This window comes from Scyliorhinus torazame, chromosome 1, assembly GCF_047496885.1.
Source record: "Scyliorhinus torazame isolate Kashiwa2021f chromosome 1, sScyTor2.1, whole genome shotgun sequence".
Taxonomy (NCBI): domain Eukaryota; kingdom Metazoa; phylum Chordata; class Chondrichthyes; order Carcharhiniformes; family Scyliorhinidae; genus Scyliorhinus; species Scyliorhinus torazame.
The window spans coordinates 50578487-50601947 of NC_092707.1; the positions used below are offsets into that span (position 1 = coordinate 50578487).

Sequence of the window (23461 nt, forward strand, 5' to 3'; positions counted from 1 at the left end):
CTGCAAAGGATATACCAAGGATTTGCAGCCTGTGGCACACATACCTAAAGTGGCACACGAGATGATATTCAGTAGCTTGCGAGTTGATCGTCCAGTCTGAGCAGCCAGGGCAGACTTGAGAGACTGGCTCACAACAAATTGGCAGCGAAGACTTCCGCGGCGGGATTCGCCATGCCAGAAACAAAGTGCTGACGCCGGGACTGAACTGGTGGTGTTCGACGACAGCAAAATTGATGCCGTTCCCAGATCAATCCAGCGACTGTTAAGGGGCGAACACCAGCGCCATCTGGAACACGACCGATTCCAATGGAAAACGGTGTCTGATTTGCCAGTTCGGGATTAACACTCGAGAGGCTGACAAGCCGCAGCCGCATATAGGCTCTCCACTCCCCACACACACCATCCTAGCCAGCAAGGTGGCAACACTGGGTGTGGCACTGACGCTGAGCTGGAGACCCTCGTGGAGAAGAGGCAGGCTACTCTGTATCCTGGGATGGGGAGGCGGTTGCCACCCGCCGCTGTGCACCGTGACTGGGCACAGGTGGGAGAGGACATGAGCGCCATGGGCAACGCCATCATGACCAGTCAGCAGTGCTGCAAGAAACTGCATGACCTCCTCAGGGCAGCCAGGGTGAGTAGGCAGCACCCTCGTCCCACACATTCATATCTCTTCTCTTACATCTACAGAGATGTAATATATACATTACTCATTTGACTTGCCGAGTTGTATTTGACTTGATGATAAAAACAGTCAAAGTCTTCCAATTGATGACAAATTATTTCTTGAGTAACAAAGTAATATACTCGTGAGTTCTTTTACTTTAATATTTTGATGAGTAGTAGAATTAACTAAGATTACATTAAACTAACAATGAATATAATATACTACACTCTCAGCTGGTCACTTCTATCCTCTAGCTGCAATACACACTAAGAACCTAAAGAAAGAGCGGGAAACTTATATAGTCCCTGTTAGTGTTGCCATCATTTGACTGATCATGTATTAACATATACAAAGATCACTACAGAATGCTCTTGATTTTAAAAATGGTAAGCGAAAACGGTGCAATTTTCTAACTAATTGGATGATGTGTACGTGTATGTGTGCGGTGGCAATGAAGGAGGTGTTATGGGGAGGTTGGAGGGAAGGTTGGGGGCTGGGGGGTGGGGGAGGTGGTGTTGGGGAGGGGGGTGGAGGTAGGAGGGTAATTGTACATGGAGACTGTATAAACATTAACAAGTGTTACTGTCACATAAAACCTTTAATTAGAGTGTATAAGTGAAGACTCGGCACGCCACTTCTGAAAGGTTACTGACCCTTGGGAAATACCAAAGTAATAATCACCAAGAACTGTCACATTTATCCTATGCTACTTTATGACTGTTAAAAATAGTTGCAAAGGAACTTCCGGTTGCGGCGATGACCAGCTAAGCCGCACGTTTCGGCACCTCTCGTTTCAATGGACTTTTGGGCTCTTATCGGGAGCCCCAACGGAAATTTTTTACGGCCAAACCCAGTGTGAGGTGACAAAGGAAGGAGTCCCCCCGGGTGTGGATGGAAAGAAGCGATAGTAGTGGCCAGATTGCGGAGGATCCTCTGGAGCAACGGCAGAGAAGAGAAGGGAGAAGCAAATGGCAGCTGAGGGAGCCCAGATGGTATGGGGCCCGGAACAGCAGGAGTTCCTCCGACGATGTGTGGAGGAGCTCAAGAAGGAGGTGCTGGCGCCGATGTTGCTGGCGATTGAGGGATTGAAGGAGACGCAAAAGACCCAGGCGATGGAGCTCCGTGGAGTGAAGGCAAAGGCAGCCGAGATTGAAGACGAGATACAGGGCCTGGTGGTGAAGACGGAGACACACGAGGCACTACATAAGAGGTGCATAGAAAGGCTGGAAGCCCTGGAAAATAGCTCGAGGAGGAAGAATCTAAGGATTTTGGGACTTCCCGAAGGGACAGAGGGAGCTGATGTTGGGGCGTATGTGAGTATGATGCTCCATACTTTAATGGGAGCTGGGGACCCCTGGAAGTGGAGAGAGCATACCGGGTCCTCGTGAGAAGACCAAAGGCAGGGGAAATACCGCGAGCAATAGTGGTGAGGTTCCACCGCTACAAGGACAGGGAGATGGTCCTGAGATGGGCTAAGAAGACATGGAGTAGCAGGTGGGAGAACGCGGTGATCCGCGTGTATCATGATTGGAGTGCGGAGTGGCGAGAAGGAGGGCGAGTTTCAATCGTGCCAAGGCGGTGCTCCACATGAAGAAAGTAAAATTTGGAATGCTGCAGCCGGCAAGACTGTGGGTTACACACCAGGGCAAACACCACTACTTTGAGACGGCAGAGGAGGCGTGGACATTTATTCAAGAAGAGAAGTTGGACTAGATTTGAGGAATTGATGTTTGGAAAGAAGTAGCGAGGTGGTGGCAAAGAAATGCAAAGGGGGGAGAGGGGGAGGGCTTATCTGTAAAAATGTTAGACGGGAGAATATTCGGCTATAGCCGTTTCAGATCACGCCCCACATTGGGTGGATCTGGATCTAGGAGAAGAGAAGGAGCAGCGCCCACTTTGGAGATTAGACATGGGACTGTTGGCAGACGAGGGGGTATGTGGAAGGGTGAGGGGATGTATTGAAAGATACCTAGAGGTCAATGATGATGGAGCGGTCCAGGTGGGAGTAGTATGGGAGGCGCTGAAGGCGGTGGTTAGGGGGGAGCTGATTTCCATAAGAGCCCACAGGGGGAAACAAGAGGGTGAAGAAAGGGAGAGACTGATTGGGGAGATTCTGAGGGTGGATAGGCAATATGCGGAGGCCCCGGATGAAGGGCTATACAGGGAAAGACGGAGACTACAGACGGAGTTTGACCTGCTGACCACGGGAAAGGCGGAGACGCAGTGGAGGAAGGCACAGGGAATACAATACGAATATGGGGAAAAGGCGAGCCGATTGCTGGCCCAACAACTTAGGAAGAGGGGGGCGGCGAGAGAGATCGGAGGAGTTAGGGACGGGGAGGGTAGGATGGAGCAGAGAGCGGGGAGGGTGAACGGGGTGTTTAAGTCATTTTATGACAGGCTGTATAAGTCCCAACCACCGGAGGGGAAAGAGGGAATGATACACTTCCTGGACCAGCTGGAGTTCCCGAGGGTTGAGGAGCAGGAGGTGGCAGATTTGGGAGCGCAGATTGAGGTGAAGGAGGTGATTAAAGGAATTGGGAACATGCAGGCAGGAAAGGCCCCGGGACCAGATGGATTCCCGGTGGAATTTTACAGGAAATATGTGGACCTACTGGCCCCACTCCTGACGAGAACCTTCAATGAGGCTAAGGAAAGGGGGACACTACGCCCGACAATGTTGATCCTGAACCGAGACAAAGACCCGCTGCATTGCGGGTCATACAGGCCCATCTCCCTCCTAAATGTAGATGCCAAGTTACTAGCCAAAGTGATGGCGACAAGGATAGAGGACTGTGTCCCAGGGGTGGTACATGACAACCAGACAGGGTTTGTTAAAGGGAGGCAATTGAATGCCAATATACGAAGGTTGCTGGGGGAGATGATGATGCCCCCACCGGAGGGGGAGGCGGAGATAGTGGTGGCGATGGATGCAGAGAAGGCATTCGATAGAGTGGAGTGGAACTACCTGTGGGAGGTACTGAAGAGATTTGGATTTGGAGAGGGGTTCATCAGATGGGTTCAGCTCCTGTACGGGGCCCCGGTGGCAAGCGTGGTTACAAACAGGCAACGATCCGACTATTTCCGATTACATAGGGGCACAAGACAGGGGTGCCCCCGTTACTGTTCGCGTTGGCAATCGAGCCATTGGCCATAGCGCTGAGGGGCTCTAAGAAGTGGAGGGGGGTGCTCAGAGGAGGAGAGGAACATCGGGTGTCATTATATGCGGATGATTTGCTGCTATATGTGGCGGACCCAGTGGAGGGGATGCCAGAGATAATGCAGACACTCAGGGAGTTTGGAGAGTTCTCGGGATATAAATTGAATATGGGAAAGAGTGAACTTTTTGTGATGCACCCCGGGGAACAGGGCAGGGGGATAGATGATCTGCCGCTGAGGAGAGTAGCAAGGGATTTTCGATATCTAGGGATCCAGGTGGCCAGGAACTGGGGAACCTTGCATAAACTTAACTTGGCGCGACTGGTAGAGCAGATGGAGGAGGACTTTAAGGGGTGGGACATGGTGCCCCTGTCATTGGCGGGCAGAGTACAGGCGGTTAAAATGGTGGTCCTCCCGAGGTTTCTTTTCGTGTTTCAGTGCCTCCCCATTCTGATTACAAAGGCCTTTTTCAAGAAAGTGGACAGGAGTATTATGAGCTTTGTGGGGGCTGGAAAGACCCCGAGGGTAAAGAGGGGGTTCCTGCAGCACAGTAGGGACAGAGGGGGACTGGCACTGCCGAGTCTGAGTGACTATTATTGGGCCGCCAACGTGTCCATGATATGTAAGTGGATGAGGGAAGAAGAAGGGGCGGCGTGGAAAAGGCTGGAGATGGCGTCCTGTAAGGGAACAAGTTTAAAAGCACTGGCGACGGCGCCGTTACCGTTCCCCCCGGAAAAATACACCACAAACCCAGTAGTGGGGGCGACTTTGAAGATTTGGGGGCAGTGGAGACGACATAGGGGAGTGACGGGTGCCTCGGTGTGGTCCCCGATAAGGAACAATCACAGGTTCGTCCCGGGGAGGATAGATGGGGGATTTCAATCTTGGCAGCGAGCAGGAATTGGGAAGTTGAAGGACTTGTTCTTGGATGGGACGTTCGTGAGTTTGGGAGCATTGGTAGAAAAATACGGGTTGCCACCTGGGAATGCCTTCCGATATATGCAAGTGAGGGCATTTGCGAGGCAACAGGTGAGGGAATTTCCGCAGCTCCCGGCGCAAGGGATCCAGGACAGAGTGATTTCGGGGGCATGGGTCGGTGAAGGTAAAGTGTCCGATATACACAGGGAAATGAGAGACGAGGGGGAGACAATGGTAGAAGAGCTGAAGGGTAAATGGGAGGAGGAGCTGGGGGAAGAGATTGAGGAGGGGCTGTGGGCAGATGACCCAAGTAGGGTGAATTCCTCGTCCTCGTGTGCCAGGCTTAGCCTGATCCAATTCAAGGTTCTACACAGGGCGCATATGACGGGAGCAAGGCTGAGTAGATTTTTTGGAGTGGAGGATAGGTGTGGGAGATGCGCGGGAAGCCCGGCGAACCACACCCACATGTTTTGGTCATGTCCGGTATTGCATGGGTTCTGGGTGGGTGTGGCAAGAGTGATCTCAAAGGTGGTGGGGGTCCGGGTCGAACCGAGCTGGGGGTTAGCTATATTTGGGGTTGCAGAAGAGCCGGGAGTGCAGGAGGCGAGAGAGGCCGATGTTTTGGCCTTTGCGTCCCTAGTAGCCCGGCGAAGGATTCTACTTATGTGGAAAGAAGCCAAACCCCCAGGCGTGGAGGCCTGGATAAACGACATGGCAGGGTTTATAAAATTGGAGCGGATAAAGTACGCACTAAGAGGTTCGGCTCAAGGGTTCACCAGGCGGTGGCAACCGTTCCTTGACTATCTCGCAGAGCGATAAGGGAAAACAGGAAAGACAGCAGCAGCAACCCAGGGAGGAGGGGGGTGTATTCGGTGTTTGGGTTGGTTTTTTTTCCATCCTAGTTGTTTATATTTATTTTTTCAGTATTATTATTTCTCATTTCTTGTTCTTTTTCTGCACTTATTAGTTTAATATATTGTTTAAATAACGGTCAATGTACATTTTGTTACAAAGTTGTAAAAATGGAAAATTCTTTTTGATCGAAAAACTTTAATAAAATATATATATATTTTTAAAAATAGTTGCAAAGTTTAACAAATTTTTTCCTTGTTATTTCTTCCTTTAATGACAGTATCAATACAAATACAAGTTCATTTTTAAAAATTCAGCAATCAGATTTTACAGCAATCTTCAGCAAAAACTCAAAGTCACAATTCCATTTTGCACAGAAAGGATATGTTGGATTATTCTGGAACAAATCATCCTCAAGTACGGTCCAGCATTTACATGTACTCATGCAAAAGAAGTACAGTCACTGTTACTTACATGCCAGTGTTCCAAAAGAGATTCCAGATTTTCCATGTCTTCTATCATAGACAAGCTTTGCACCATACCACAGTACGAGCACAATTGCACCCTATAACAAAAAATAGTCAATGTACAGATAGAACATCCAGACAAAGTACAACAGAAGCAAGTATTTTATTACAAGTGGTGCTTCAGTCATGGACAAAACTAATTTAAACAGGTTTTAAAATATTTATTCAATACTGAGCATCTCTTGATACTGGGATACCCTAACCCTAATCCATCACTTGGAATTCTATTGCTTTAAAATAGTTTGCTTCTGCAAATTTACATCTACTTTTCCATTTAATGACACAAACCAATGTATATGTTTAATGCTGTTATGTTCACTCCTCAACAGCATAACCAATGATGAAATATTTACTTTTTCCATGAGAAAAAATAATTAATTTTATGTACTGGAACAGCACAAAGATTTTCTTTTATTCATTCAAGGGATGTGGATGTCGCTGACTAGGCCAGCATTTATTGCCGATCCCTAATTACCCTCGAGAAGTGGGGGTGAGCTACCTTCTTGAATCGCTGCAGTTTGTGTACTGTAGGAGTATCCAGTGTTGTTGAGGATCGTAAGACATAGGAGCGGAAGTAGGTCATTCGGCACATTGAGTCTGCCCCGCCATTCAATGAGATAACGACTGATCTGAGCGAGGGAGTTCCAGGATTTTCACCCAGCAGCATGAAGGAATGGCGATATCTTTCCAAGTCAGGATGGTGCGTGGCTTGGAGGGGAATCTGCAGGTGATGGTGTTCCTATGTCTCAGATGCTCTTGCCTAGGTGGTACAGGTCCTGGGTTTGCAAGGTGCTGCTGAAGGAACCTTGGTGAGTTGCTGGAGTGCATCTTGTCGATGGTACACACTCCTGCCACTAGTGGCGGAGGGAATGAATGTTGAAGGTGGTGGATGGGGTGCCAATCATGCCGCCTGATTTTTCCTGGATTGTGTTGAGCTTCTTGAATTTTGTTGGAGCTGCACTCATCCAGGTAAGTGGAAAATATTCCATATTACGTTCTAGATTTGTGCCTTGTTCCGTTTTGTTACCTCAGAAAGGACGTACTGGTGCTGGAGGGTGTGCAGAGGAGATTCACTAGGTTAATCCCAGAGTTGAGGGTGTTGGATTACGAAGAGAGGTTGAGTAGACTGGGACTGTGCTCGTTGGAATTTAGAAGGATGCGGGGGGGGTCTTCTAGAAACATATAAAATTATGAAGGGAATAGATGGGATAGATGCAGGCAGGTTGTTTCCACCGGCGGGTGAAAGCAGAACTAGGGGACATAGCCTCAAAATAAGGGGAAGTAGATTTAGCACTGAGCTTAGGAGGAACTTCTTCACCCAAAGGGTTGTTAATCTATGGAATTCCCTGCCCAGTGAAGCAGTTGAGGCTCCTTCATTAAATGTTTTCAAGATAAAGATGGATAGTTTTTTTGAAGAATAAAGGAATAAAGGGTTATGGTGTTCGGGCCGGAAAGTGGAGCGGAGTCCACAAAACATCAGCCATGATCTCATTGAATGGCGGAGCAGGATCGAAGGGCCAGATGGCCTACTCCTGCTCCTAGTTCTTATTTTGTAGATGGTGGGCAGCCTTTCGGGACTCAGGAGGTGAGCTATTCTCTGCAGAATTCCCAGCCTTTGACCTGCTCTTTTAGTCCAAGCATTTATATGGTTGGTCCAGTTCAGTTTCTGGTCAATGGCAGTGTTGTGATATCATAATAAGAAGTCTTACAACACCAGGTTAAAGTCCAACAGGTTTGTTTCGATGTCACTAGCTTTCGGAGCGCTGCTCCTTCCTCAGGTGAATGAAGAGGTATGTTCCAGAAACATATATACATATATATATATATATATATATATATAGTCAGATTCAAAGATGCCAGACAATGCTTGGAATACGAGAATTAGCAGGTGATTAAATCTTTACTGATCCAGAGATGGGGTAACCCCAGGTTAAAGAGGTGTGAATTGTGTCTAGCCAGGACAGTTGGTAGGATTTTGCAGGCCAGATGGTGGGGGATGAATGTAATGCGACATGAATCCCAGGTCCCGGTTGAGGCCGCACTCATGTGTGCGGAACTTGGCTATAAGTTTCTGCTCGGAGATTCTGCGTTGTCGCGCGTCCTGAAGGCCGCCTTGGAGAACGCTTACCCGGAGATCAGAGGCGGAATGCCCTTGACTGCTGAAGTGTTCCCCGACTGGAAGGGAACATTCCTGCCTGGTGTTTGTCGCGCGATGTCCGTTCATTCGTTGTCGCAGCGTCTGCATGGTCTCGCCAATGTACCACGCTTCGGGACATCCTTGCCTGCAGCGTATGAGGTAGACAACGTTGGCCGAGTCGCACGAGTATGTACGGAGTACCTGGTGGGTGGTGTTCTCACGTGTAATGGTGGTATCCATGTCGATGATCTGGCACGTCTTGCAGAGATTGCCATGGCAGGGTTGTGTGGTGTCGTGGTCACTGTTCTGAAAGCTGGGTAGTTTGCTGCAAACAATGGTTTGTTTGAGATTGCGCGGTTGTTTGAAGGCAAATAGTGGGGGTGTGGGGATGACCTTGGCAAGATGTTCAACTTCATCGATGACGTGTTGAAGGCTGTGAAGAAGATGTCGTAGTTTCTCCGCTCCGGGAAAGTACTGGACGACGAAGGGTATTCTGTCGGTTGTGTCCCATGTTTGTCTTCTGAGGAGGTCGGTGTGGTTTTTTGCTGTGGCGCGTTGGAACTGTCGATCGATGAGTCGAGCACCATATCCCGTTTGTACGAGGGCATCTTTCAAAGTCTGTAGATGTCTGTTATGCTCCTCCTCGTCTGAGCAGATCCTGTGCATACGGAGAGCTTGTCCATAGATTCTGCGCGACAACGCAGAATCGCCGAGCAGAAACTTATAGCCAAGTTCCGCACACATGAGTGCAGCCTCAACCGGGACCTAGGATTCATGTCGCATTACATTCATCCCCCACCATCTGGCCTGCAAAATCCTACCAACTGTCCTGGCTTGACACAATTCACACCTCTTTATCCTGGGGTTACCCCATCTCTAGATCTGTAAAGATTTAATCACCTGCTAATGCTCATATTCCAAGCATTGTATGGCATCTTTGAATCTGTCTATATATATGTTTCTGGAACATACCTCTTCATTCACCTGAGGAAGGAGCAGCGCTCCGAAAACGAGTGACATCGAAACAACCCATTGGACTTTAACCTGGTGTTGTACGATTTCTTACTGTGCTCACCCCAGTCCAAAGCCGGCATCTCCACACCTTGTGATATCATGGTTGTGTTGTAATTCACCGACTGACCACTAGGAGTCTCATTAGTACATAAGTGAATGTTAGAGTCATTCATCTGTTGTTTTGTATATATTTGACCCACAGTTAATGTTAATAAATCGTTTATTGCTTTAGCTACAAGTGTTCTTGTAATATAAATCAGGCCGTCCGACAAGAACATTACATGGTATCAGGCCTGGATGGTATTAAACACCGAGAAAGCCTGCCACAAGGTCCACAGAGATTTGAAGATTTTGCAGACTGCAAGAATTAACAACATGGAGTCGTTAAAGCCACCAATGAGTCTCAGATTTCATGGTAATGCGGACAGCAACTGTGTAACAATTTAATCTGTTTCTCACTGCAGTAAATTTAGGAGATCAATCAGATTCACGTAAGGCTGCGATGCTCCAAACAGCGGCATTATCCGAAGCAATTGCTGTGCTTAATTTGTTTAAATTTGCAAACGATGAAGATAGTAAAAATTTTAACAAAGTAATTTGAAGATTTGATGAACATTGCACCCCCAGAAAGAGTGAAATTGATGAACACTGTGTGTTTAGATCATGTTTCCAGAAGGACAGTCACTCTTACCTCACCTCGGGAGTTCAGCTCTTTTGTCCATGCTTGGACTAAGGTTTAAAACATTAAAAAAAAATTTAAATTGCTTATTGTCACAAGTAGGCTTCAATGAAGTTACTGTGAAAAGCCCCTAGTCGCCACATTCCGGCGCCTGTTCGGGGCGCCGGAATGTGGCGACTAGGGGCTTTTCACAGTATGAGGTTTATGAGGTAAGGAGCTGAGCAGTCCAGCAGAACCCATATGAGCTTCTGTGAGCAGGCTATTGTGGAGCAAGTGCCGCTTGATAACGCTGTCGACGACCCCTTCCAGCACGTGGCTATAATTGAGAGTAGACTGATGGGGTGATAAATGGCTGAGTTAGATTTGTCCTGCTTTTTGTATACAAGATATACATGGGCAATTTTCCACATTTTCAGTGTTGTAACAGTACTGCAACAGTTTCGTTAGAGGCGCAACTAGTTTTGGAGCACAAGTCTTCAATACTTTTGCTGGAATGTTGTCAGCCTTTGCAATATCCAATGCCTGCAGCCATTTCATGCTATTGAGATTGGCATCTTGTATGCCAGGGACTTCAGGAGATGGATCATTCACCCAGCATTTCGGGCTTAAGTGGTTGCAAATGTCTTGGCTATTGCACTGATGTATTGGGCTCCCCAATCGTTATCTGGGAATATTTGTGGTGTCTCCTCCTCCAGTTAGTTGTTTAATTGTCCACCACCATTCATGAATGGATGTGGCAGGACTGATCCATTGGTTATGGGATCTGTTCCATCCAGCACAGAGGTAGAACCATACAACACTATGTAGGGTATCCTCAATGTGAAGGCAGGACTTCATCTCCACAAGAACGGTGTGGTGGTCACTCCGACCAACACTGCCATGAACAGATGCATCTGTGACAGGTAGATTGATGAGGATAAGGTCAAGAAGGCTTCTGGCTCTTGTTGGTTCCCTTACCACCTACCACAGATCTAGTCTGGTAGTTTTGTCCTTTAAGACACAGTCAGCTCAGTCGATAGTGGTGTTACCAAGCCACCCTAGGTGTTGGAATTGAAGTCCCCCACCCATAGTATATTCTGTGTCCTTTCCACCCTGGATATCTTCATGCTGTTCAATGTTCAAAATGGATGAGTACTGGTTCATCAGCTGAAGAGGCGGCAGTAGGTGATAATCAACAAGACGTTTCCTTCCCCTTGTGTGACCTGATGCCATGAGACGTCATTGTGTCGATGCCCTTGGCAATGCTCCTCAGTGACTGGGACATGAATGGTGTGACATAGTTGTTTTTGAACAGCAACCGAGTGCACAAAAGAGCAAGAATATTTCTACCGTTTTTTTGAAATTCAGTGTGTTTCCAATGTCAACCTAATAGTCTAGCTGAACTCTCTTCCTCCTTCTCAATACTTTTAGAGAGGCACTACTCCACAACACTTGCCCAGTCACGACAGCCACTTTACCATGTATGTCTGTTTCAAGGCCCATTCTCCAAAGTGTTTGCACAGCAGGGTGCTGTTTGCAAACTAGGGGCATGACTTGCAAGCAGCAAAACAGGTTCATTTAAACTTTAAGGATTTGAAAGTTCAGTTGCTCCTCCAACTGGATTAACTAAAAATTAGCGCAGAGCAAGAGTTGGGCACAGAAGACCAACATCAATCAGACTGGATCCTGACCGAGTCTCCATGTCGTCTGAAAGCCTTCGCTACAGGTAATGCTGTGCCCTGAACGTGCACATCATTCTTGATCACAAATATGAGAGTGCACAAATAAATGGACATATCTAAAGGTGCTTACACATAATAAGCAACATACAAAATGAATTTGAGAAGGGAGAATACAGCACAAAACAAACTTACGAAAGAAAATTTACTTTCTGACTTTTGTCTGGAAGAAACACTGAAATCTACTCGTTCCATTATAAAAATTGGGTCTGACCTTTCAATTTCAACTGGCATTCAATCTAAATCGTGTACTTTTACATCTTAACAGAGTTCAACGCTTGAAGCAAAAATTGCACTTTGCTATTGAGTATTGTACAAGTAGACTAATATATTTATATAGAGAAAGAGATTTGGAAGTTTGCTTAAAAACTTTCCCTTCTCCATAATTTTTCTCTCTGTTTCTACCCTTGCCTTCTAAAGATGTTACGCCAGGAACTCGGAAGTAATTATTTTCCTCTCCTTTATTCCAAGGCCAATTGTATTGCTCCACCTTCACCTTGGCTGATATCAGCCAATTCAGCAGCGGCCAGGGGTCAAACGCGTGACATTCCTGGTCTGCCATAACTCACAGAGTACGTTTACACAGCCAGCCATTTAGGAAGCTATGGTAAAGCAGCCTTAAAATTTATTGTCATGACAGACTGGCTCTTTTGGGCATCAACATGTCATAAATACCCAGTCTTCTAATGAAACAAAGATATATTAGAAAGTGAAACCTAGGAATTAAGTGATAATTTACCTGACAGTCTGATACATCTCAGATGCAGTCTAATTCATGGGATTGATGGCAGCTTTTATTTTAACTTTCATAGCAATTTAATTATTGATCAATTTACTTATTTTGCATCTTTTTATGTCTTAGTGAGCTTAGTATTCAAAAGCCATGAGGCAAAGTGGCACATAATCTTTAAGAATCACACTTCCTCTGTATATTTTGAGAGAGAAATGAGTTCCAGAACAGCAGTTCGGATGAAGGGCAATTAAACTGAAACGTTATTTTCCATCTGCAGTGCTGCCTGGCCTGCTGAGTATTTCCAGCATTTTGTTTTTATTTCAGACTTCCAGCATTCACAGTGTTTCGCTTTTGTTCTCCAAATCCTACCTGTATAATTAGAAACCATTTCCTCAAGCTACTTAAGTCAGTCATTTATCATATAAATAAAAATATTTTATACTGAACATCTGATTGGAGGCCAATAGTTGGATGTGCAGTCGACAGCACTGGATTTATACAGTTGATTGCAAACACTGCCACCAGGGAGAACTCTGCACATACATACATGGAAGGCCATTCCTTGCCAGTGTATATTAACATATTCTATGTATAGGGAAGAGCACAGGTTAGATTCCCAGCTTGGGTCACTGTCTGTGCGGAGTCTGCACGTTCTCCCCGTGTCTGCGTGGGTTTCCTTCAGGTGCTCCGGTTTCCTCCCACAAGTCCCGGAAGAGGTGCTATTAGGTCATTTGGACATTCGGAATTCTCCCTCTGTGTACTTGAGCAGGTGCCGGAATGTGGCGACCAGGGGCTTTTCACAGTTACTTCATTGCAGTGTTCATGGAAGCCTACTTGTGACAATAAAATATTATTTATAATATTATTTATTTATTGAAAACATTTTGGAGCAGATGCCATGGTTAGCGGCTAAGCAACAGCACCCACCTCTGACCTCCAAGAAAGTTATCCACAAAGATCTAGGAATCTCAATGACAAAAACATTCTGTTTCCAGATGCCAAAGTTTGAATCTGGGGTGTCAGGAATACAAAGGTAGTTTTAAGGGATTGATATTTGTACTGGTGAATATTAGAAATAAGGGATAGTTTTAAGAGGGTCTAATTTAGTGCTTCTGTGAAGGGAGGGGAAACTCATAGTTAAATTCATACGAGACCATTGAAGACCCGGGTTCGAATCCTGGCCCTGGGTCACTGTCCGTCTGTAGTTTGCACATTCTCCCCATGTCTGCGTGGGTTTCACCCCCACAACCCAAAGATGTGCAGGTTGCATTTTGGAAGGTCTAATGCAGGTAGGGAATATACAGTGAATGGTAGAACCCTCAAGAGTATTGAAAGTCAAAGAGATCTAGGAGTACAGGTCCACAGGTCACTGAAAGGGGCAACACAGGTGGAGAAGGTAGTCAAGAAGGCATACGGCATGCTTGCCTTCATTGGCCGGGGCATTGAGTATAAGAATTGGCAAGTCATGTTGCAGCTGTATAGAACCTTAGTTAGGCCACACTTGCAGTATAGTGTTCAATTCTGGTCACCACACTACCAGAAGGATGTGGAGGCTTTAGAGAGGGTGCAGAAGAGATTTACCAGAATGTTGCCTGGTATGGAGGGCATTAGCTATGAGGAGCGGTTGAATAAACTCGGTTTGTTCTCACTGGAACGAAGGAGGTTGAGGGGCGACCTGATACGAGGTCTACAAAATTATGAGGGGCATAGACAGAGTGGATAGTCAGAGGCTTTTCCCCGGGGTAGAGGGGTCAATTACTAGGGGGCATCGGTTTAAGGTGAGAGGGGCAAGGTTTAGAGTAGATGTACGAGGCAAGTTTTTTACGCAGAGGGTAGTGGGTGCCTATAACTCGCTACCGGAGGAGGTGGTGGAAGCAGGGACGATAGTGACATTTAAGGGGCATCTTGACAAATACATGAATAGGATGGGAATAGAGGGATACGGACCCAGGAAGTGTAGAAGATTGTAGTTTAGTCGGGCAGCATGGTCGGCACGGGCTTGGAGGGCCGAAGGGCCTGTTCCTGTGCTGTACATTTCTTTGTTCTTTGTTCTTTGGGTGGATTGGCCATGCTAAATTGCCCCTTAATTGGGGAAAAAAAAATAACTGGGTACTCTAAATTTATACATTTTTTAAAAATTCATACTAGACAAAGCTATGTGTGGGGGTTTTGGTTTGAATTCAAACTGTGTTTCTATTGGGCTTAGAGAAGTTATGGCATGAAAAGTAAATAAAAGCACGGAGAAGTAAAAGTCGTTGCTTAGCAATTGGGGGCATCATTAGGATAGGAAAGCTTTTTGAGTTTAATTTTAACTGAATTCATTGGCAGTTAAAGTTAGGAAGGTGGAGAATGAATATCTCTCAGATCTGACAGAAGAAAAGCTGGACAGGGCAAGGGGGTTGTAAAAAGGCAGACTTCCCAAAGAACCAGATAAAGTCCAGACAACCAGGGAATTGGGACAGAATGAATGTCTTAGGAAGACCAAAGTTAAGGGGACAAAGGCCAAGAAGTTGTAAAAGAGTCATTCAAGGGAAAAGCAGATAAAGTTCTGAATTGAAGACACAGCTGCAGCACCTAGATTTAAAGCAGACCACAGAGGTAAATCAAAAGTCTGGTGCCATCTTATTCAGGTCTGGGAGTCGATAGTTAAAGTACAAAGAGGTCAGTCACGACAAAGGAATCCTGAGAAGGTATAAAATCTGGAAGCAAAATCTCGAGGGAAGCAGCTGAGGGAAGGCATTATTTAAAAGAAGATTTGAAAGTCTTGTCTTTTTCAAAGTGGAGTTTGACATCACCTGTGTGGAAGCTGGCATTCAATGAGACAAGGTGCTTGATTCTCCATTGGCGGGATCCTCCATTTCGCTGGCTCATGCCCGCAGATTTCCCGATGGCATGGGAGTGTCCATAATGGGAAGCCCCATTGGCCGGTTGATGGACGGAAATCTCACTGCCGGCGGGGGCACTCCACACCAGAAAACGAGTGCAGCGGGGCGGAGAATCCCGCCCAAGTGTCTCACGGTGTACAAATCATCTGGATGGATTTCGAGGAGAAATACACAGAAATTCACGTGGGTTCAGAGTGGAGTGTGTCTGACCAAAGACAGCCTATGGGTGCGATCTTCCAGCCTCGTTGTGCTCTCGCTCAAGTGAAACGTGGCCGGTAAATAGAGGAAGAGGCCAAAAGCAAGAACCACGCCAGGTGTCAAACAGTTTGCATTGCAACCGGCCTGCTCCCGTAGGCGAAATCGAGATCTTTCCGCAGCATGGCTAGAAACCAATTATCACCACTTAAGCCCAATTTCCATACAATTAACGGCCTTCCCAGCAAATGCTCACGCTGGTGCCGATTAGTACTTCTTTTGAAAAACGCGAACCTGGCGGAAGGGCTTCGGTGGCGGACAGAGGAGGTGTGTAGCCATTGTTGGTCACAGTCAAAGAGACCGGGGGGGGGGGCTGGGATTGCCAACCCAGTGCTCGGTGGAGGGTGTGCGCTGGGGGGCAACCGGTTGGGGCAACTGCTCATGGCACCACCATGCCAACCCCTGGATCGTTTACCCGTGCCGGGGGAAACTCTTGTCCCAGCCCATCTGCCCCAACGATTGCTGAGACCTCTGGTTGTGCAGTTGAAGGCTGATATTGCTGATAGGGAATTCGCAATAGTGGTTAAGTGAGCACTTCACACGTCCCAAGTGGATTCCCGTGGGTGGTGGCTCATGTAGCATGTTGGAATCATTGCCCAGAATCTCAATCTCACCTTGATGCCTAAACACTGCGGGAGGCAAAACCACACACGCAGCAGCCGACATCCGAACACACAGGGGTTGGGACACAGCTCCGGGGACATGTCCACGGCCGGAGGGTGGGTTGATGCCACGGGGAGATGCCTGGAGAGATGGGCTAAGGGATCGGAGGTCAGCCCGCATTGCGGAAGTGACCAAGGCATCATACTGGTTGTGCACAAAGGTGTTTAATGTGTTTTTCAATCCCCCACTCTCCCGATGGTGCTGCCCCCCAAGCCCCACCACCTCCCTTCCCGCCCCTACCTACCCCACACCCCTTCCCCCGGTGCCCTCAGTGAACCTCAACATGTTTGGTCCTCCTAGCTCTACCACTAAGACTAGGGGTTTCCCCAGGATGCACATCTGAGGTGGAGCCAGCCAGCTGCTTACCTTGTCCTGTGGCCTCTGATGCTCCTGACGGGCATCCTCTGTATGCTCTGAGGCCGGAGAGCCCGGTTCACTTGTCGGTGGTACATGCACAGCCGTGCTGCCCTGCCCAGTGTGCTGACTTCGAGACGAGGCCTCATCAGAGGGGTGAAACTCAGGGGGAACTGGTGCCCACAGTCGCCATTCCATGGGATGGGTCCGGGTTGGCACCTAGTGCACCCTCTTCCCGGTCGGTGCCCATTGAGCCCCAGGGTTCACCATAGGACAGAGTGTCAGCTGGTTGGGTCCCAGCTGCCCATGCATCTTCAGGTTCTGCCAGCAGTGGCGGTTCCCCATGCTCTACAACATTATGTCGACGCGCATGGCAATGCTCGTCAGTGACTGGGACAAGCTCTGCAGCATCTCCGCCATGCCCATCCGAGAGCGGGTCATTTCCTGCAACACCTCATCAAGGTCGGCCTGGAACTCGGGTGACACCCTGAGCGAGACAGACATTCTGCCAAGACCCTCAGCCATGGCTGTCACCAACTGCACGACGCCTTGGACACCTTCACTCATGGTGCCAACATCGAGCCCCAGGCTTTCCACTGCGGCCGCCACCCTAGCAGTGTTAGCCTCGCTGCCACACATTGCTGTCACCATCTCCTGTGCCTGTAGCCTCTGGAACTTCTCCAATAGGCTATGAACCTGCTGGAGTGACACTGGCATCTCCCCTGAATGTCCCGGCTGCACCCTATCGTCTTAATCAGCCCAGAGTACCTCAGCATCAGGCTGGGATCCCAATTGGGTCCTGGGATCCAGCAGAACTCCACCTGCTGTCTCGCCTGGGGGTTCCTGCCTCATCAGCAGTGTGGTGCTCATCAGATTGTGCCCCAAAAGCCTGTCCACTAATATGTCTCACCGCGGTGTGTGTATCTGCGCTGGTGAAGGGTGGGGATGACAGCTGTGCCACGACTATAACGGTTGCATCCTTGGAGCTCTCCTCCGACGTTATCACCTCGGAGTCAGGAGAGGGTGCCTGCCGGGATGGGCCGGCACTGTCGGCTGGAGGACCTGCGGGAGAATGGACATGTAGTCAGTGGGAGGGATGGGTCAGTCAGTAAGGCAATACCAACACATGTGTGACAGGTCCTCCTGTGGAGCTCGGTGATTCCTCACCTCTGTGGCATCCGCCAGCCTCCGTGTGGATAACAGATCGGTCTTCAGCCACCCCCGTCACCTCCAGGGCACGCTCCTCGAAGGAGGTGAGGATTCTTAAGTCAGGCACTCCTCCGTCAGTCTGGGCCCTCTCCTGTTCGCTACCACACTTAGAAATATTTCCAGAGGATCACACCCCATGCATTTAAAGGGACTATGTGTTACTAAGACCATTGTAGCCTAAGATATAATTTGTAACCCGTGTTAACTTTAAAATCTGCAGATATTTGTGAAACTAAGGTGGGGGTGGGGGAAAAGTAAAGGAGTATTGTTTAATAAATGTTTATTCTCTTGTTGTTAAAACTAATTAGTGGTCCCTGACTCTGTTCCTCCTCGTTTTATAAAACAAGTAGTGAAATGTTACGGCCTTTTGAGCAAGGGTTCCATTCTCGGATCTTGCCATTAAGTTAGAACACCAACTGGGATCGTAACAGGCGCCACGTCAAAGGACTCACCTAGCATTCAGCATCAGTGCTCTCCTTTAACAAGGTAAGTAGTTAATAACATCAAAGCAACTGGTTTTAAAAATTCGTACTGTTACCATAATGGAGGAAATTTAATTTTCCACAAGTATAAAATTTCTTCTCCAGAACCAGAGTGGAATTTTTCAGCAGGAGTTCGGAACTTAAACGCCAGCAAAAATTAAAGAGGTTTTACAGTGTGACTGAGAGAAAATAAAAGGGCAAATTCTCACAAACTCAGCAATTTCTAATTGACCGCAGTCAGTGTTCTAAAAGTCTAACCCATGGAGAAGTATAGAATCCATAAAGAGTTCACCAGATGTTTTGGGCATTACTCATTGTTCTATCTATTAACAACAACAAAACAGATGAACTGGTCATTTATCTCTTTTACTGTTTTTGGGTCCCAGCTGCACTCACATTGGCTGCCGTGTTTGTGTCCAAACAAACAACGACTAAACATCAATGCAACTCAGGACAGCAAAGACATTTTACAAATGCAGTTTTTCTTCCTAACCCTCTCCATTAACATCTTTATCAAGTAAGATATTCAAGTAAATCAAACTGAACTATTCATCCTTGTGCATTCTCTTCATGCCGGTTTTGCAGGTGCCTTTACCTGGTGTAGTGCTCCTATGCAGCATGAAGGCTGCTGAATTTCACTGGGGGAAGACTTCAGATGGCCTTGGAGGATGCTCTGGACCTTGAGGGACCGGTTTTGGAGTGCATCACCTTGGGATGGGTAGCAGTTATCTCGGCTTGCTGGCTGAGAGGCAACAGCACTGGTGCTGAAATACTGGTAGAAGTATATATGCTGCAATCCGAGGAGAGGAGCTGTGTGCTCCGTGGTACTACTGTAAGACCATCAAAATTACATCCCAGCGGGCAGCACGGTGGTGTAGTGGGTTAGCCCTGCTGCCTCACAGCGCCGAGGTCCCAGGTTTAATCCCGGCTCTGCGTCACTGTCCGTGTGGAGTTTGCACATTCTCCCCGTGTTTGTGTGGGTTTCGCCCCCACAACCCAAAGATGTGCAGGTTAGGTGCATTGGCCACGCTAAATTGGTCCTTAATTGGAAAAATTGAATTGGGTACTCTAAATGTTTAAAAAAAAAAAATATTACACCCCAGCAATCCTGGCAATCTTTTGGAGGACAGATTGCTGAACTGTTGAGAATCCTGCAACTCTCTTCCAAACAACACTTCAGATGTATCTGCACCACACAGACTGCAGCTGTTCAAGAAGGCAGCTCATCACCGTCTTCCCTGGAGCAATTAGAGATGGACAATAAATGCCGGCCTAGCCAGTGACACCCACATCACATGAATGAATTTTTAAAATATCCCTTTGACCACTGATATCCAGACCCAGTCTGAATCTGCATTGCAGCCCAGCACAGATCTCCACCTGAGCTTTATTTTTTTTTAAAAATTCTCCTCCTTTTCCACATTTTTATCAAATACACAACAAATATAAGATAATCAACAATAACAAATACAAGATCAATCCCCCAAACAGCATCCCCTTCAACATACAAACCCCAACATCACCCCTACATTCCAAATTCAACAAAGCAAAAAAGACCAAAAGAGAATCACCGGTCATCCCATACACAGTAAACAGTAAACAATATATTCAACCGCCCTCCACCCCCATAGCACCCCCCCTAATGTTAAATGGCATCCAATTCTTGAATGTGTAAGATAAACAATGCCCATGAATTGTAGAATCCTTCCTCTCAGCACATACTTCACCTCCTCGAGTGTCATAAATTCCAGCAGGAGCCCCCGCTAAGCCGAGCCACAGAGCGGAGAAGCTGACCTCCACCCCAGCAGGACCCTCCTCCGAGGCAAAGGCTAAAACATCTGCCCCAACACCGGCCTGGTCCAGCACCCCGGAAATGGCTCCTAGAGTGCCTGGTTCAAAACTCACATGTACCCCATGTACCATCCCCAAGATGACCTTAAAAACAATACCCAGGGCAGCATGGTGGCGCAGTGAGTTAGCCCTGCAGCCTCACGGCGCCGAGGTCCCAGGTTCGATCCCGGCTCATGGTCACTGTCCGTGTGGAGTTTGCACATTCTCCCCGTGCCTGCGTGGGTTTCGCCCCCACAACCCAAAAGATGTGCAGAGTAGGTGGATTGGCCATGCTAAATTGCCCCTTAATTGGAAAAAATTAATTGGGTACACTAAATTTATTTTTAAAAAAGAAGAAAAAAAAAAAACAATACCCGGCCAGCTTCGGACAGGACCAAAACATATGGACATGACTTGCGGGGCTCCTCCCACAACACTCACATACATCCTCCACCCCCTCAAAGAGTCGGCTCATCCTTGCCCTCGTGAGGTGCACCCTATACACAACCTTCAACTGTATCAGCCCCAACCTCGCGCAAGAGGTTGAGGCGTTTACCCCAAGAGCACCTCACACCACAGACCGTCTTCCATAACCCCTCCAAACTCTTCCTCCCACTTGGCTTCAATCCCCTCCATGGACACCCAGTCCTCCCGCAAAATCCTCCCGTAGATCACCGACACCACCCCCTTCTCCATTCCCCCTGTCGTCAATACCTCTTCCAACAATGTGAAGGTCGCTGCGTTCAGGAAGCTCTGAACCTCTTTCTTGGCAAAATCTCGGAGTTGCAGATATCAAAATACTTCCCCCTGCCCAGTCCATATTTCTCCCCCAACTCCTCCAGCCTTGCAAAACAACCTCCCAGGAACAGGTCCTTTGTAATAATAATAATCTTTATTGTCACGAGTAGGCTTACATTAACACTGCAATGAAGTTACTGTGAAAAGCCCCTCGTTGCCACATTCAGTCGCCTGTTCGGATACACGGAGGGAGAATTCAGAATGTTCAAATTACCCAACAGCATGTCTTTCTGGACTTGTGGGAGGAAACCGGAACACCCCGCGGAAACCCATGCAAACACGGGAGAACGTGCATACTCCGCACAGACAGTGTCCCAATCCTGGAATTGAACCTGGGATCCTGGAGCTGTGAAGCAACAGTGCTAACCACTGTGCTACCATGCGTTTTGAGAAGCTGAATCCAGTTCTCACAAGATCTGGAGATTACTGATACAAAAGCAAAATACTATAGATGCTGGAACTCTGGCATAAAAACATAACAGGTTGAAAAGACTCAGCAGATCTTGCAGCATCTATGGAGAGATAAAGGGAGTTAATGTTTCTCTCCTTGTCAATGTACATGGGCTGGTTTAGCACAGGGCTAAAGAGCTGGCTTTTAAAGCAGGCCAAGGCAGGCCAGCAGCACGGTTCAATTCCCGTACCAGCCTCCCCGAACAGGCGACTAGGGGCTTTTCACAGTAACTTCATTTGAAGCTTACTTGTGACAATCAGCGATTTTCATTTTCATTTTCATTTCATTTCATTTTCTTCCTGTGGTGTAATGCAATATAATTTACAGTGCCTCATCCAAGTGGCTATCACTCATGTGCGAGCGGAACGCAACCAGTTCCAAACATGCCTTCACTTGAGATCCATACATGTTCATATCCAGGACAGGTTGCGGGACTTTTTCAGGATCAGCTGAAGTACTGGGGCAACTATAAAACTGTACTTGGATCTTGTAGATCAGGGGTTAAAATATAGATGTTCATAATCCCTGGATAAACTGAATTAGCCAAAAAGCAAGCATGTCACTTCTCTGGCTAGTTGTAATTGAAATATGATCTGTATGATACCAATAAACATGTTGTAGGAGTGGTAAAATTATAAAAACAGACAGCAGCAATAAATAAATTGTATAAGACAAGTTTGGAAAACTGTGTTCTTGGGCTATGCATAGTAATGATAAAAAAAGGTTTCAAAATACAAACAGCATATTAAAACAAACTCCATAAAGTTCCACATAAGATGAAGACACAGGCAAAATGAGTGTATAAAAGGACAAGTACTTAGTAAACTTTTCTATCACAATCTAATCTAAAAAATCTAGAATCCCCATTTATTTCAAGGGCATACTTAATGAACACTAATGCAAAAAATAAAATTTGAGTGGAAACAGCCCATCTGTGCAAGAGCACCTAGCTACATACAATGGTGAAGTGTTGATTGAAATACTGACAGTTTGCTATAGTCCTTCAGTCTGAAAACAGATGCAACATATGGAATTAATCTGCACAAGCCAGTCTGCCACAAGCTCAAAAAATGCGGCTGGGAGTAAAAGAAAATACTTTGATAAGGACAAATAATATACATCATGGTGTTTTAAGGAACTCAAGGGATATCTTACTGATGAATACCTTCATAAAGTAATTCATAAGGTTAGCATTTCTGATCTTTGTTACTTATGGGGTAGCTCTCTTTTCCTCTGGGTATTACGTTACAACAATGCCTTTCAATATTTTAGCAGTTTAAAATAATTCTTAATTGTCAATTTGTTCAGTTTTAAATAGCTATGACAAAGCATAGTAGAAAAAAAGAGAAAAAAAACCTGCAATCATCTGAATAATGTATTAGATCTGGGCCAGGAATTATCTCAAATTAAACCAGACTTTGAGAAACTGCTGATTTCTTATCAACTATTAAAATACTTACAAAAAGGATAGGCTAATGCATCTCACTAAATATGCACGTCAGCAGTGTGAAAAAATGCACCAAGGCGTACAAGTCAACAAACTCAAAATTCACAACGCTCAAGTGCTTCAAAGGTTAAAAATTTGAATTGCCCAGTAATGCTAAAATATCTTTGCAGACAATAGTAATTGTGTAATTCCTGCTGTAATGCAATCTATAGACAGTTCACGTGTTTTTAAGACCAATATACCCACAGGGTAGCTGTCCTCTGGCTTCAGTCCAAAGTCTGACAAATTCTCATACCACATTTTGAAACATTCTGTTTCATTCTGTTTGTAAGGCTGGTTTAGCACAGGACTAAAGAGCTGGCTTTTAAAGCAGACCAAGGCAGGCCAGTTAAAATGGCTAACTCCCGATTTAGAATGGCTAACTCCCGATTTAAAATGGCGAACGGCAAAGGCTGATGGGAAAGTCAGCCAACAGGACACAAACAAGCAGCTGCGGGTTGAGTGTGTATTTACCTCTGGAAAGGCCAGACAAGATCGATACCGGCAACCATCAGCATAACAAAACACCAGCCATCTGCATATTAATGAGCAATCCCCGGGAACAATGAGCAACATTTAGACACATAAAGCCAAACCAGACTCCGTGGACCCAGCAGAAGCCTACACAATGGGAGGTGAACGACCAC

The 23461-nt window shown here is 46.7% G+C and overlaps 1 protein-coding gene across 2 annotated transcripts in view; it reads right to left on the bottom strand.

Annotated features, from left to right (window-relative positions):
* LOC140403708 (uncharacterized) overlaps positions 1 to 23461 on the bottom strand; it is a 364979-nt gene that overhangs the window by 205347 nt on the left and 136171 nt on the right. For both annotated transcript variants that reach the window (XM_072491906.1, XM_072491971.1), the window contains exon 12: positions 6068 to 6158. In XM_072491906.1, the coding sequence (XP_072348007.1) occupies positions 6068 to 6158 (91 nt within the window). The remainder of the gene's footprint in view (positions 1 to 6067; positions 6159 to 23461) is intronic.